The sequence below is a fragment of the Triturus cristatus genome, chromosome 8, assembly GCF_964204655.1.
Source record: "Triturus cristatus chromosome 8, aTriCri1.1, whole genome shotgun sequence".
In the NCBI taxonomy this organism is placed as follows: domain Eukaryota; kingdom Metazoa; phylum Chordata; class Amphibia; order Caudata; family Salamandridae; genus Triturus; species Triturus cristatus.
The window spans coordinates 1,322,930,454-1,322,946,346 of NC_140591.1; the positions used below are offsets into that span (position 1 = coordinate 1,322,930,454).

The 15,893-nt window shown below is 44.1% G+C and overlaps 1 protein-coding gene across 3 annotated transcripts in view; it reads left to right on the top strand.

Moving 5' to 3' along the window:
- Positions 1 to 15,893, top strand: part of LOC146805741 (ATP-binding cassette sub-family C member 2-like) — a 417,933-nt gene that overhangs the window by 208,842 nt on the left and 193,198 nt on the right. For all 3 annotated transcript variants that reach the window (XM_085623042.1, XM_085623044.1, XM_085623043.1), the window contains one exon: positions 7,002 to 7,148. In XM_085623042.1, coding sequence (XP_085479168.1) covers positions 7,002 to 7,148 — 147 coding nt within the window. The remainder of the gene's footprint in view (positions 1 to 7,001; positions 7,149 to 15,893) is intronic.

Consider the following 15,893-nt stretch of genomic DNA (forward strand, 5'->3'; position numbering starts at 1 on the left):
TTTATTAGCTACATTGCACTAAAGGGATTGGTATCAGTTTAAGTGGGAACTTTTATGAAAGGGTTTAACGTTGGGCAGTTTATGTCAGTACGTGCAAGGGTTTTATTCAGCGTTAAGATGTTTATATCAGTACGGGCCAGACTTTGGGGTTTTATTTAGCATTTAGTTTTCACGCGCTGGATTAATTTGAACTTTTGAGTTTATGTAATGGGGTTACGGGGTGGTGGGATACATTGAGCACGTTGAATTTTTGGTTTCGATCGCAAACAAGGGTGAACAGAGGGTAAAACGATCGGGGTGTGCAGTTTAAACCACATTATTGTTACTTTAATGCAGTATTAGTATTATTTTCATTTTGATGGTTGAGATGTCTGCTTTATCATTCTTTTCAGTGACCCCTGACGAAGGGCCCTGGTGGCCCGAAATGCATTGGGTGATAAGAAATAAATACCTTTGATGAGCCAACTTGTTGTGCATGATTCATTTCAACGTGTCGCTGTCGAAGGCCCGGAGGGCATGCAGGAGACATTTGAATATGTAAATATAATGGATCATGTTGGAATTGCGCTGTTCCCGCCGTGATGGTGCAAGTATGGATGAACTGTGGATGAAGGTTTCGTGATTACAGCTTGGTTTACTTTAAAAATGAAGATTATGGTAAACAGCAAAAAGAAGAAAAAAAGTTGTGTATGATATGGAAATATTCCTGTTTCTGCAGTGCGACAGTTTGGAGCGCAATCACGCGTCCTTTTGGAAACTCTTTTACAGAATTGTGATCATTGGGACAGATCACTGACTGTTCGCACGCATCAATTCACAAGAACTTTTCAATTCAGGTTGACATAATGATAAATAAAAGGGAAGGAGTTCATTCTTTAATCTTTTCTCCAGTTTTAAACTTAAGCATTTGCAATGCAATCGGACCGATTACATTGCAAATGCTTGTTTCTTTTTGCAGTTATATGTGGCGCAAACTCGAATGTTTTGGAGTGCTTTGTATGAGCACCAGTTACATTACACTAGCGCATATTCTTTTTTGGTAGGCATGGGGAGATTACCTGTTTCGCCCAAGATCACAGGATCAGTGAGCCCACGCCGAGACTCGAACCTGGGTTCACAGCTCCAAAGTCGGCAGCTCTGGTCGTTACACCACATCCTCACACAGAGTTCAATGGACAGACTTGGAGAAGAGAAACTTCTAAATCACTTTTGATCAAAGAAGCTATATATATGCGACAAAGACTGCATAATTAGGGCCCCGTTACCAGTACCATGGAAATCCTGATTCGTGCAAAACCAAGAGTTTGCACCTGAAGCAGGATTAGCAGTAGCACAGATTTACTATACTTCAGAATAATCCCAGCTCAAATAGTGCCAGAAAAAAACAGGCGAAATTTGAGATAAAGATGCATGACATGCAATAGTCAGGTGAGCAAAGTCTGATAAAATATGTTCTGCCAAATTCTGACCCCACAGATTGAACCTGGCTGGTAATATCGAGCAGTGAAGATGTCACAACCGGAGTATTGGTATTTACCGTGCTGGTATCGCCGCACCAGAATAAAAGGGAACTTAGTGCGCACGCGTGTCCCTTCAGGCACCATTAAATGTCCCACTCTACGAGTGAACACTCCCAGAATCCCACCAGGGTTTACCAGATTGGATTTGTACCCTGGGTCAAAGATGAGGTTAAGAGCAGGCCGGGGAGCATTGTTAGTTAGGACAACGCAGGAGCGAATCACAAACTTTTTTTGTGAGTGGTAAATTGAGCAGTGCTTGATGTTAGCACCAAACTGGTCCACATCATGGAAAATTTGCTGCTTCCAGCACTTCCTCATCAAACGGTACACAAATGTAAGCGGCAACATATCTACTTAGAGAAATATTTAATCCCTGTCAACAAGGAGGACATTAGCAAAGGATAAAAGAAGTGTACGGCATAACAAGAAGCACTTGGAGAGAGTTTCGAAATCTACAACGAGTGCAACACGTTTCAGTGACGCAACAACTAAGGGGCATCAAACTCGTTTGGGGCTGAATGGCGTTTCAAAATGCGTAAAAGAGGCCAAAATACAAAGAAACAAGCATTGGCATAGCCAATAGGTCTCGATTTTGGGAGAAGGTTATTCTCAGCGCGACTTATTCATTGCTGCTGCTGTAAGGAGAGAGCTGCTTAGTTCTTACAAGTGAGCGGACAGCCAGCCATACAGGTATTGTCCCTAAATACACTCGCCATTCAATCCCTCCTCCCCAAAATGAGTGCATTTTCTAACTATCACAGCGTGAAAGTGACCTTAACTAGCAGCTCTTGATTGATTTTTCAGCTCCACGTGATTTCATCAAAGCAATTGGGTGAACATCCATGGTTAATTCCACATAGGGTGTGGGTTAAGGATAATGCATGCATCCCACTGACTCGTTGTATTGCTTTTACTCACAGCTCACTTGTCCTTGACTCATTTGACTATGCTGGGTATGTAATTAAACTACCTAGTGAAACCAGACGCTGACAATAGTAAACATTTGTACAATATTGATTATTCTATTTTGTATTCTATACAGAGTGACCACATTTACAAAAAGTAACACCTTGGCGACGACCTCTATAAAATGATTATGTTCCATGTGAAGGAGGTCGAAACGCATCAGCAGCGGCTATAGAGATCAGAGGAGTGTGTGATCAATACAGGACATTTATTCAATATTTATAGTGAAGGCACATTACTGATATGAACTCTTAGGGACATTGGAATGCAAACACCCCACTCTGGAACTTCATTTGTAGAAAAGAAGGCACACCCTAATATGGACTGAGCTCTGTGCTAACTAATGGGACACTGTGATCTCATGTTTTGACTTACTTTTTATGTTATTCATTTTGCGCCTTATTTTTGTATGTCATATTTATTTATATTCATCTTTACAGTTTGTGGGGTGCTCAGTAACTAATTTCTGAAATAACAGAAAGTAATATTGAACGCACATTGTTTTGATTCCTCAAAACTTGATTTATGACACCTGGGGTGCTTTCTTCTCTGTTTGTGGTCTTTTGCCCTGGTCAGCCATGTGACCTGGAGACGTACTTACATCTCATTTATGAACTTGTTGACAATTGCCACCTTCAGCTCTCTCTTACTTCCTAGCATCGACGACGAGTCAGTGTCTACTCATTTTGCACCATCTCTGTGCTTTTAACATTTTGCCTATAGACAGTTTTAGCTGTCTGTGGTTGAAGGCCTAATGTGTACAACACATTACATAGAGTGTGATTTGGGTTAGCCCCTTGCTCCTGATTGAATGCCTATCTTAATTCTGTGTTCTGTGCTCAATGGCCTTCATCCTAAGTCTGGTGTTTATCCCAGTTTGCAAAGCATTGCTGCTTTACATTGGTTTGGGCTTGATCCACTGTTGACTCGAGGGTACTGTAGTGTAGGTCTCACCAAAGACAATACATATAGAGTGGGTTTTGGGCTAACCCCCAGCTCATGGTTGTATAGGTTTGTTGTCTATTTCAGTTCCCTGCTACTTATCCAATGGCTTTCACCTATATTCTTATATTTTGCCTATCCCTGGATCATTGGTTCTTTGATGGTTCTATGTTTATTATTAGATGATTTGTATCCTTCCACACCTGACATTAGGGAACTACATTTTAATTTGTGTTTCAACTTTCCATGGAAGTGCATGTCTTTCCTTTCTCTCTCCCCTACCTAGCCATTACCTCCACATCCTTGCCATCTTTGCTTCCTTTTAAAGGCTTTCCACCTCCCTCCACAGCCACTCTTCCATCATCCATCCCTCGCATTCTGCTCATTTTAAATTATTTATATTTTTTAAATAACGTTGCTTTGGTTAGAGCCCACAGATGCATACTGTCACCAGCCTGCCCAGCCCCTCTCACATTCTGGCCCTCCCACCTCCTGCTCAACTGTAGCTCCCAAACTCCTCCATGTAACACCCTCTACGCCTTTTTATTTACATGTTTTTTAATGCAAATGTTTATTTTTTATTCAGTCGTCCTTTGGAGCGCATGTCTGCCTTCCTTGCTCTCTTCACTTCTGCTTCTTCTCCCTGCCATCCCCACTCTGCCTTTGCTATTTTCATCCCCAATACACCCTGTGCTCCCCAGCAAGCTCCATGGTTTATTTTTATTTAATCTTAAGTTTTTTTCCAGAGGGCCTTCACCCCCAATTTAGCTGCTCATGTCAACCCGTTATTATCTGTTGCTGCCCCGCCTCTCCCCATCTAATTTTCTGGGTGTTTTAAAATGTATTTTTACTTTTTTTCCGAAAGCCTGGCAGATGGAAAATGCTTCTTGGCTGCTCACTTTTTTCGCACTCAAGCACACTTGCAAATGCTGGTGCATCAATCAATCAGGGGTTTATAAAGCGTGCTACACACACACATTGTTTACTAGGGTTCTGTGCTACCGTTGTCCCACTGGCCTCTAGGCAACACACCAGAAGACCCCAGAGCCCTCTCGCCCATACATCATACCCCTATCCCTGAAGCCAGCACCTTCATGTAATGCCCACCCTCTTCCACAGACATCTTAAGCTTTGCTGGTAGGTGCCTGCTTCAATGCTTCTCACTGCTAGTTCTACTCTTCCATGTACTTGATCGGGTGGCCCAAGCTTTGCCAGCAAAATAAGTGCTTGATGTGGGTATAGCCCTGTACCCAGGGACGTCTCTAGGGTGGCGCGACCTGTGCCACTGAACCGGGCGATGACTTCTGGTGGGGGCGCCGTTCCTGCAAGTATATGCTGGTTTTAAAAGCACCTGCTGCCATGTTCCTTGCCTATCACTACAAAATAATGGGGTAACCCAATAATCGTCACAAGACCTGGGTACAATGCGATAATGAAAAAAGTGGCCCGTGACTGCTTTAGAGGAAAACAAATTGTGATTTATCCTGCATGTGTCGCTATATCAGTCAAACACTAGTAATCAATACAATTTGGACTACTGGGGTACTACATACCCTGATAGCAAGGATAGAATTATTCAAAACATACAGTTAATGTAAAACAAGGAAGCACCATGAATTATTTAAGTTAAGTATATTTATTTCATATACTTGAGTTAGATCAAAATTATTTGACAATAGGACGATGCAAGAGGTTGCTCAAAAAGGGAGAGAGGGAGGGGTGTGCTCGTGATGAATAGGGAGAAGTGAAAGTCACTAGTTTTTAGAGTTCACACATTTTTCGGTATTTTGACAACGAACTGGTAAAGAGACCAGTACAATTATCCTAATGTTGCAAAAAATGTTCATTTGGGTAGAAATCAATAATTCTTATTGATAATATTATCTTATTATTAAAGAGAATCCCCAATCATAGTGGTACGTTTTAAATTATGAGTTTGTGCTTCTCCAGACCAAGCACTCTTAAACTCTACTGCCTGCCAGTATAGATGACATGCGACTCCTACACCTTGTAGCCCTTTGTCCTATGTAACATTTCCTGTACCTGATGTACACACGCATGATCGATTGTCTGTGTGTAATGTGTGTGGGATGTAAAATGCTCTGACACCCTACAGTGGTATCAGGCGCCCAACGCCTATAGGGCTGAAGGGGCTTCAGCTGAGACAGCTTCCCCGGCAGACACATAGACAGTTTTTGACCTGCTGTGGGCTGGGCAGTCTGGCGTCCGTCTCATTGCAGCCGCACAGTAGTACTTCACAGGTCTTTAAAAGACCATTTACTTGTTAACGAGGCTTTGTTGTTTTTTCACCCCTTCTTAGAGCCCCTGCATCTCCACTCTGTCTGCTGGAAGAATATTACCCCCCCCCCCCCCCCCCCAAAAAAAAATCTTTATTAGCCCCTTCCCCAGAAATTTGGCACTAGTTGCCCCCCTGAGTGGTATGAGTGGTGCTATAAAGCGAATTAAATGCATCTGGGAGAGAGTGGTTATGGAGACTTGAGAGGCGCTGTTTAACGGTGGTAGTGAAGGAATCAGTGGCGGAGTTGGTCATTGGGGAGGCGACTATAAACATTGTCACACCTGGCGCCATTAACGTTAAAGCCGGCCCTGCCTGCATGCATCATTCCTCTCTAACAGACCTAAATCCATCGTCATATTGAAGAGAAGCCCCTCACAGCTGAAAACCAACCCATTGCAACAGATCCCTGGGGGCCTAAAGTAAGTTTGTGACTGTATCTACCCAAACATGCTAGCAGTCCCGTCCAGATTTCTCTCACCTGTTAACCTGCCCACCGTTGTCTCATCAGTGCTTCCTGAACCGAAGATATATCTCAACATCATTGCACAGAGTGATTCTCAAAACCTGCTTACCCAACACCCTACAGGCCGCTCGCTGCCTTTCTCCCCGGGGCCCTTGAAGCAGCTGCGGATGGGCACAACATCGGAACTGCAATAGGAACCAGGACAGTAGGAGGTGGCTCTTGAAAGTGACTTTCCAAATTTAAAATAGTGCAGGTCGTGGGATAAGAACGGTGCAATCACAGTGACAGAAAGTTCTAGAACAGTGCTGTGCATCACATGTCTCAGCACAGATAAAAGCTCAGGACAGTTAGCAGAAGATCTTCTTAATAGATTTAGCTCCCCAGGGAACAGGTTTTTCTAATGGATTTTCACGTGCGTTTAAATGTGACTCAGGAAAGATCCTGAATTTATCGTCGCTATTGCAACAGCTGTTTTATATTTTTTAATTGAAACTTTGTGCGGTACTTCACTATATTCAGTGCTTTAAATGAGCAGGTACTCACCGGAACTGAGCACCTGCACTTCTTTAATTTTAAGGGTAGAGTACCTGCACTTCTCAGTGGGGGTTTAACTTTGAATCGGAGAGCTCCGGCACTTCTTAAAGCACACAGGTACTCTCAGGCAATGATTATTTATGTCACCTTGAATTGTGACGTATTACGTAGGCACACCCATGACAAACAGTGCATTAAAATGATGATATAGTATTTCAAGTTATGGCAACTATAATGGATGTACAATTCTTTTCTCAATACTCTTTTTGTTTTTCAGGTGTCCTTGGCTACTTTTGGAGTCTATTTTTATTTCGATAAAGACAATATTTTAACTGCATCAAAGGTGTTTACAACTATTTCTTTGTTTAACATTTTGCGGCTTCCTCTATTCGACTTACCTACGGTGATTTCTGCTGTGGTCCAGGTAAGAATTTATTTATCTTTCCTCGAGATAACATGCCAAAACATCAGTATTTTTAACACCTGTGACTTGCTTTTACCAAAGCTGTAAACCTAATGGGCCTATCCCTAGTCATTTGAATCACTTGTCATTATTTAATATTGTTAAGTAAATACTCAGTTCTCAAACATTAGCACCCAGATCCTTTCTTTTCTCAGTATCTCTCAATAAGAAAACGAGGTTTCGAAAGTAAAACACAATTACTATTAAGGTTAAGATTCCACCAAGTGTCAGCATGTTTTAGAGACTCAAATCACCAATTGGTGTTCAATAGGTTTCATTGGCCTGATTTGTTTATTACCACAGTCTCTTAACCTCCAGAACATTATAAAAATGTAGCAGTTATATCAATAACAAATTCGGGTTGAAATAATACAAGTTACTTAAAGAAAATCTTTAATCCTATATGAATGAATAAAATGTATAGAGTGCACAGCTGCTTCACCAGAAGCCTCCCGGTGCTGCAGTAAGTGAGTAAGTCATCATTCATAAGCCAGTGTCTACCAAAAAAGGAAGGTTTAAGACCGTTTTTAAAACAATTTTCTGGTGTGGACTTCTGCAGGTTGACCGGTCACTAATTCCAGAGCTTCGCAGCCAAATAAGAAAAGCAACGCCCTGACCTTCTGGCTCTGCAAATCCTGGATATAGTCAATACACCCTGGTTAGCAGAGCAAAGTGATCTGGAGGGTACATACCCTAGAAATCTATCTCTTTTGTAAACCTGACCCTTATTATTAACTGCTCTTTGAGTGATCCTTAAGGCCTTAAATTTAATCCTGTTGTCCACTGGAAGCCAGTGAAGTTGCTTCAGGTGTAGGGAGAAACTTCCATCTTTGCAGCTTATGAATCAGCCTTGCGGCTGGATTCTGAACCCTCCGCAGCTTGCGGGTGAGAGCTGCTGGTACTGCTAGATAAAGGGCGCTCGCATGTCCAACCTTGAGGTGACCAAAGAGTGTTCTATCATTTTCCGAGTGGACCCTGGGAGCACTTTGGGTATCTTTCTTGAGGATCTTAATAGGGCAAAGCAGGAGGCCTATTAGCTTGAATGTGGGGTTTGAAAGAGAGCTCTCGATCAAATTTGATTCCCAAGTTCCTCATGTAGTGGATGGTCAAGGTTTTTTAAAAATCCATCCAGGGTTTAAGGTGAAGAAGTGAAAAACGCTGCAAGGAAAATGAATATTTCCTTGGAAGATGTTTACTTTTCACGCCTGATATTGGGTTTAGGGGATGATGGCTATTAATAAACATGTAAAGTGAGAAACATTTGAGAGCAAGAAAAGGATGCTACAGTTAAAGTAGATATAACAAAACTGAATAAGTGCTCACAATAGCAGCTCTAATGTAATATAGAGCTTATAGCCCCCTCTTTTAGCCGTTGCTTAGAAGGTCATTTTGCCAGTACATTATAGATGGAAAGCAACCCAGGGGCTGGGTGAGGGGCTGCTTCCAGTGCTAGTCATTGATAAGGAGCAGCATAGAATCTTCTTAACAGAGAGAAAGTGATGCCGTTACCAAATAATGCTCCAGGTTCCATTGCCAGGCTCCGATTGATTGGAATATTTTCAGGAATTTATCTCCAGAATTCATTGTAAAAGTTATTGCTTTGTAACCAACAAAGTGGGAAAATTGTGCCTTATGATTAATAACTTGACCCTCATTAAAAAAATGATATTCGTATATTATTATTGGGGGACAAAATCACTCAAAGTTGAGTGCAGTGGGTCTGACTCTGGGCTATAGATCCTCGGTCAGCCCCCATATGTGAATTGAATTATACTCTTTTCCAAGGATGCCTGTAGCTCCCAGCCAAGGCTTGCTTACTTTCCTCTCACAGCAGCTTCTTTCAGTCTACTTCCATCCTGGCATGCTTTCCCCTCTGCAAAGCTCCAGGTGCACTCACAATCATAGTGTCTATGTGGCCAAAGTGATCCATAAACTGAACAGCAATTTGGATGTCGGGCCTATCTCAGGCACAATTGGTTCCTCTGTTCACTATAACCGTAGCCGAGATAAATGTAAGATAGGTAAGTTAACCCTCTGGCACGACGCACATAGCAATCCGGCTTAATTTAGTGGCAACGTGTAAAGTATTTATGCAGAACTTCAAACAGTAATACAGTGAAAACACAACAGAAGAAAAATCCCACACCAATTTAGAACAAGCATTTGCAATGCAATAGGTCTCGCATTACTGAAAGTTTGAGCTATTGGCATTACATGATTACTTGCAACGCCAATAGCTCAAACTTACAGTAATGGGAGACCTATTGCATTGCAAATGCTTGTTTTTTTGCTGGCAGGAGGAAGGGAGGGATGAGGGACAAGGTTCAGGTCTCTGTTTGGCGAGTTTAAGTTTGCCTTTTTGCGAGTTTGTCTCTGCCCATATGTGTAGAGTGTCTCTTATTTTGCAACCGTTCCCACAGTTCCATTTTCCTTGCAGGATTTTCCGTTGTCCATCTTTGCACCTCCCATTGCATTCATTATAGCTGCAGGATAGTTAGGTTAGTCACAGGTTTTCCTAAAAAAAATAAGGAAATTAGAGCATGTGATTTCGCAAAGGCGATTATTTTCGTAAGCCTAGTGCATATTTGGGTGCTACTTCAATCTTGAAAGATTTGCATTAGACTACGAAATGATAGGAAAGATAATAGCTTGTAAAAATGTTGGTAATAAAAAACACTATGCTTTTCCATTGGCACAAATGGTATATACCACCTTTGGTTTGGAGAGATATCTTGTTGTGAATCCTTTCCTGCAGTGCCACTTGCAGAGTAGGTATATTATGATTCAACCTTTGAATATCTCTCATGCATTTGGCCCCTCTCAAGGGAACAGATCTCAAAATATATTTTTTAATTAGTAGCAACTTGAAAGCATGTATCATTCAAATATCAACACTGGCACTAATTTGGGCTGGCCATACTGCTATTGGTGGTTATGGGGAGCTCTACTACCATGGCCTGGGTACTTGAAGTGACTGGGGGCTCTGGTGCTCATGGTGACTGGAAGTAGGGCTACTAATGGTGACTGTTGGGGCACTGGCACTGATGGTGACTGGGGGTACTGGTAGTAATGGGGACTGAAAGCACTGGAATTGATGGTGAATGGAAGGCACAGAGAGTGATGGTGACTGGAGGCAGGACAGCTGATGGTGACCGAGAGGTACAGAGTGATGGTTACGTGGCCACCGGATCTGATGGGGACTGGAGGCAGTGCAGGTGATGGTGAATGGGGTCACTGGAATTCATGGTGACTGGAGACAGTGCTGCTGACAGTGACTGACTGAGAGGCACAGAGAGTGATGATGACTGGGGGCACCGGAAATGATGGTGACTGGAGGCAGTGGTACTGATGGTGACTGAGGGCAATAGAACTGAAGGGAAATGGGAAAGCGGTACTGATGTTGGGTGTGGACCTAGAAGTGATAGAGACTATAGAATACTGGTGTTGTGGTAACTGGGGGCACTTATGAGGATTATGGGGCAAGTGGTATAGAATGTGATTAGATGCACTGACCACGATGGCGACTGGGAGAAGAGGTACTGATAGTGACTGTAGGCATTGCAGCTGTGAATGATTAGGGAGGCACCGATTATAATGACGTGGCACTGGCAGTGACCGGAATTACTGGTGATGGTGTTGGGGAACTATCACTGAAGTTGACTGGTGTCCCTGATAGTGAGTAGGGATACAGGTTCTGCTAGTAACATCAGTTGTGATGGTGTCTGGGGACCTTTGTGATTATGATGACAGGTGACGGAGGTACTAATGGGGACCGAGGCAGACATGTTAATGGTGATTGGAGGTAATGGTACTGATAGCATCACTGGTCGTCATTGTGACTGCGGACACTGGCATTAATGGTGACTGAGGATAGTGCTACTGATGAGCACGGTGGGCTGTGGTACTGATGAGCCCTGTGGGCTGTGGTACTGATGATACTCGTTGCCGTGGCACTGATTGTGATTGGGGGCATTAGTACTGATGATAATTGTGGGTACTCATATAATAATGACACCGGTACTGATTATGAATGGGTACTCTGGTACCGCAGGTTGCTGGAGGTACTGGCAATGCTGGTGACTAGGGCACTTGCACTGAGGGCACTGCGTTCACTAGTACTGATAATGATGGTGACAGCGGCACTGGCAGTCTTAGTGGGTTGTAGCGCTGGTGACTGGCGCATCGGCACTGACAGTGACTTTGGACTGTGGGTGCTGATGGTACCTTGGGGCACAGATACTGATGATGAGATGACTGGTGACAGTGGCACAGATGATAAATGGGGGATTTATAGCAGTGATGGCTTGGGGTCACTGTTAGTGTAATTGGGAATTCCAGCTGGCAATGATGGTGAGTGGGGGTGCTGGTACTGGTTGCAACTGGTGGTAGTGGTACTGAAGTTCAGTGGGTATTTAGGTACTGATATTGTCACTGGTAGTGTCTGTAACTGGAACCACTTTTAGTGATCGTAACAAGTGAATGGTGGTGACTGGAGCACTGATGAGTTTTGATGTCGCTACTTCAATATTGGCCTTCTAACATGAAAATCTAGTCTGCTTTGGGCCGTACGCCTGTCAGGTTTGGTGCTTGACTTTATTTTTGCACTTCTGACCAACTAGCACTTTCGGAACACATAGAGTTTCAGCTCACTAGAGAAGTTACTGCCCCAAGTGAAATGTCTGAGTGTTTCTTTTACCATCTTAACACACCACATACAGCCACTTTGACCTGGAATTATTAGGTTCTTAACAGCTCACTGATCTCATCTGTAAACCTGGAAGTGCCATAGGAATACCTTGTCACGCCACAGCACAAATATGAAATCTTGCTTAGTACTGCTTTAACATGAACTTGATGTCGATGTCATCTACCTGCGCCTGCTATATAAACTATACTGGAGAGGCCACTACGTCTCCCTTTCTTCTGAAAATTACGAAAAAAGAAAACAGTTTATTATACTTTTGTCAAACCTCTTCTAGAGCCTCTTTGTGGCTATTTGTGGTTCTGTGCAAAAGGGAATGTGTGCTATCTTGATTACCGCACAGTTTCATACTTGCATGTATTGAAAATAAGTGCTATGACGGCTTTCTTGAGCCATTTGTACCACATCAAGTACATTGTTGAAACACCAGGCTTTACCTCTAGAAAACATGGAAGAAATTACACAGAGAACAAGCTAGGGCATTATATTCCCCAGGGGCGTTATGCCACGGTAACACCGGTTACCTATAGACATAAGTGCATAATGAAGATAATATCCCTGTACCTAACAAAATGCATTCGCCCCATGTGTGATGTAACTGTTGCTGATGTAAAAGCACTCGGGTCACGTTAGAGCAATAGCAAACTGCAAAAATAGACATAAGGAGTGGATGAGTGCTTGACACAGGAATATAAAAGTGCAGGTACTCCGTACCAGAGTACTTGCTTGTTTCTGAGAAGTGCCGGTACTCTCTAATTAGAAGTATTACGTCTATCTTGAGAAGTGCCAGTACTCTCCCTCTCAAAATACCAAAGTACTGGTACTCAGTACCGGACCGTACCGGCCCATTTAAAGCACTGGAGTGGATGAAACTAATGGAAGCAGGGGTTGGTTGTGGGCAGGAGGGAAAGGGCAGCAGATGGTGGTGGAGGCGCTCACAAGGGAGGCAGCAAGACAGTAGGGAACGGAAGAAGCACTGGGGCAAGTTAAAAACATGGACTTCTTCAACTACATTAAGCAAGAGCAATACATGTATTTATGCATTAAACTTTACCCAGAGGTGTCAGAGCACTATAATAGGGCGAATCAAATTATATAAGGAATGAGAGTACATGGAAGTAGATAAAACTATTTTTAGGTACTTGTGGTGAAAGGTGCTTATTGACTAGTTATGGCCCCTGGTTTTGAGAAAAGGATATTCTACTCGTTAGGTCTCGCCTACGCAGTGCTCATGCGCTACATAGGAAAAAGTCCTTTTGTAATCGACACAGCTTTGCAGGCAAAAACATGCACGCGTTGCATTGCCTTCAATGGCAACGCGTGCGCGTTTGGCGATTCCCTTGCGGGAGCGAGCTTTGGCGCCATGAGTTAGCAATTAACGCTCCTGGTGCTGCTTGCTCCCGCAAGGGAAACGCTTTCACTTTTGTCGACACTGGCCGAAGTGGACTTCTGTGTCTGCTTGCTTAATAGAAGCGCATGGAGGTCGCGCACATTCTAACTTAAAAAAAACCAAAACAGCGCTTTTTTTAATCACTCCCCTGCCTCCTGCACTGTTGCGGACTCGTTTGAGTATTGCCAGAGGAGCCTTTTCCCTGCATGTCTGGACTTCATTATCATCGCAGGAGAGATGCCTGAAGCCTTCCTGTTTACATGCTCTCCCGACTTCGGCCTTTCATCGTGAGCAGCGACGCAAGCCCAGCAGTTCAGCATTCGGCTCGTGCTTTCCTGTGAGCCTCTGCATCCGCCTGCCTTTCCGATACTGGCTTCCGTGGAGAAGCGGTGAGATTTTTTTCAGAGGGTCGGACGGAGCGTTCCTTGCATCAGTTCGTCTGCACTGTTTAAGTGAGGAACTTGCTTCGACTACTCTGCATTGTTTGTATTATCTAATCACTTTATCGGCATTAAGCCTGCATGGAGAGTTGCGGCGCCCCGCAGCCCTAATTTGTCTTCGTGTTAGCACGCACAGAGAGCTGTGTTGCCAACACTTACCTGTTCCATATGGGGCTGTTATTCTGTAGAAGCCTCGAGGGACAGTCTTGAAACATTTGCAGCTTTGGCTTCAAAATTACTTCAAAATAAACACTTAAGGTCCCAAAAGCGAGACCTATTGGCTATGCCAATGCTTGTTTTTTCATGGCACTAACTCCAACGTGAAGTTGTGTGAATGCTGTCAACGACTCGGAAATGTTTCTGCCATTTGTTTTTGTTCTAGCTGACTGCACTACGGCCATAAAAGAGGCAGGGACTACAGCAAGGAGTGAGGCAGTGGAAAAGAGAGAAAGAGGGGCAAAGCAGAAAACAAGTCTATAAAACAAAAGGTATTGGCGTGGGTAACGAGGCATTTTTTCGTGCAGTGCTAAGAAGGAGCAAGGCTCTGGAACGACGCGCTCTATATTAGATAAGTTTCACCCTAATGAAATGTTTCTTAAAACTCATTTATCACTTTTACCTTGCTTGGCAAATCGGTTGAGCGGTCAGAAACCTGGTGGTGGACCCCTGTACCTACTGATGAGCTCTTGACACAATCAGTGAGCTGCAGGTTCGATTAATGGCACAGTGGATTCAGTTTTTAGTTCTTAGGATTTCATGGCGGAAATCATTGAGTATGGATGGATTACCAAAATAAAGACTATTTACTGAGCTTCAAACTGACACACCTGTGGTTAGTTGATGATATTAAATTCTACGTCAGTGCCTGGAATGCTTAAAATGTGGTCATGTTTCTGTGCCCAAGACTGTCTGCACTTTAATGTCTCTGCAGAGGTGGTGACCCTTAGAAATGATTGGAGTGGGTTTAAACAAGGACACTTAAACTCTGTGCAGGGCTGGGCAGACTGCTCTCAGATGGTGTTCTTGAAGATAGTGTCTTTCTGTCACACGAGGATGAGCTACGGAGATGTTTATATTCCCAGGAGACGCAGGGGGGCTGAAGGCCACGCCAAGGAAGCGGGGTCACTTCGAGATACTAATTAACTAGATGAGGCCTCTATTTCTGATCATTTCCAGTGACTGCAATATGAGTCCCACCCAGAGGTCGGGATTGGCTAATTGGGAAGACCTCGGGGTACAGATGGTGGGGGACCTATACCTCAATGGCGTGCTTCAGCCCTTCCAGGAGCTGTGGGACTCCTTTGGGATCCCGAGGGGAGACTATTTACTCCACCCAGCCCTGGTGGCAGGTCTCCAGAGGCACTGGAACACGGGGCTATCGAACCCCAGACGGCCGCAGGGTGTCAAAATGTGGTTATGGCAGCGGGCACAATTAAGGCCATTACGTGCCTCTACCGGAGACTGACGACAGAACACCTAGCCCCTTTGAACGCCCTAAAGGACAAATGGGAAATAGACATTGGGAAGCCTATCCCTGCTCTGACGTGGCCCGCTCTACAGAGACGAGCCTGGAAGAGCACGCGTAATGCCCGGTTTCAATTAGTGCAATACTTCACTTTGCATAGGGCATATTTGACGCCAGCTAAATTATTTCAGTACTTCGGGGGCCCTACACCACGATGCCCTCGGTGCGGGAAGGAAGGGGCAGACTTCAAACACATGTTCTGGTCCTGTGGGTCACTAAGTCGCTACTGGGACGAGGTTATGGCTTGCTTAAACCAGGTGACAGGGCGGGACCTGGAGGTGGAAAATTACGAGCAAGTTTTGCGATATGGGGCTAGTTTTGGCCAAAAGAGAAATCACCTTGCACTGGAAATCGAGAGTCGGTCCCAGCTTTGCGAGATGGAGAGCGACTTTCACCAAATGGGCAGGTAGTGAGGGCACGTTCAGGCTACAGTTAGCGCTGCGGGGGAATGATGAAAAGGCGCTGGACATGGCACGTGCATGGGAGGCACTGGTGATTGAGCTCCAAGGGTGGGTACCGGAAGAAGTGGAGGACGATGCTATAACGGGGCAGCCAGCGGAAATGCAGTAATAGAGATATACCGGGTAGAACACAAGCGATGGAGTGAATACACTACATTTAATTACGGAACTGAGCCTGGCTATTGTAG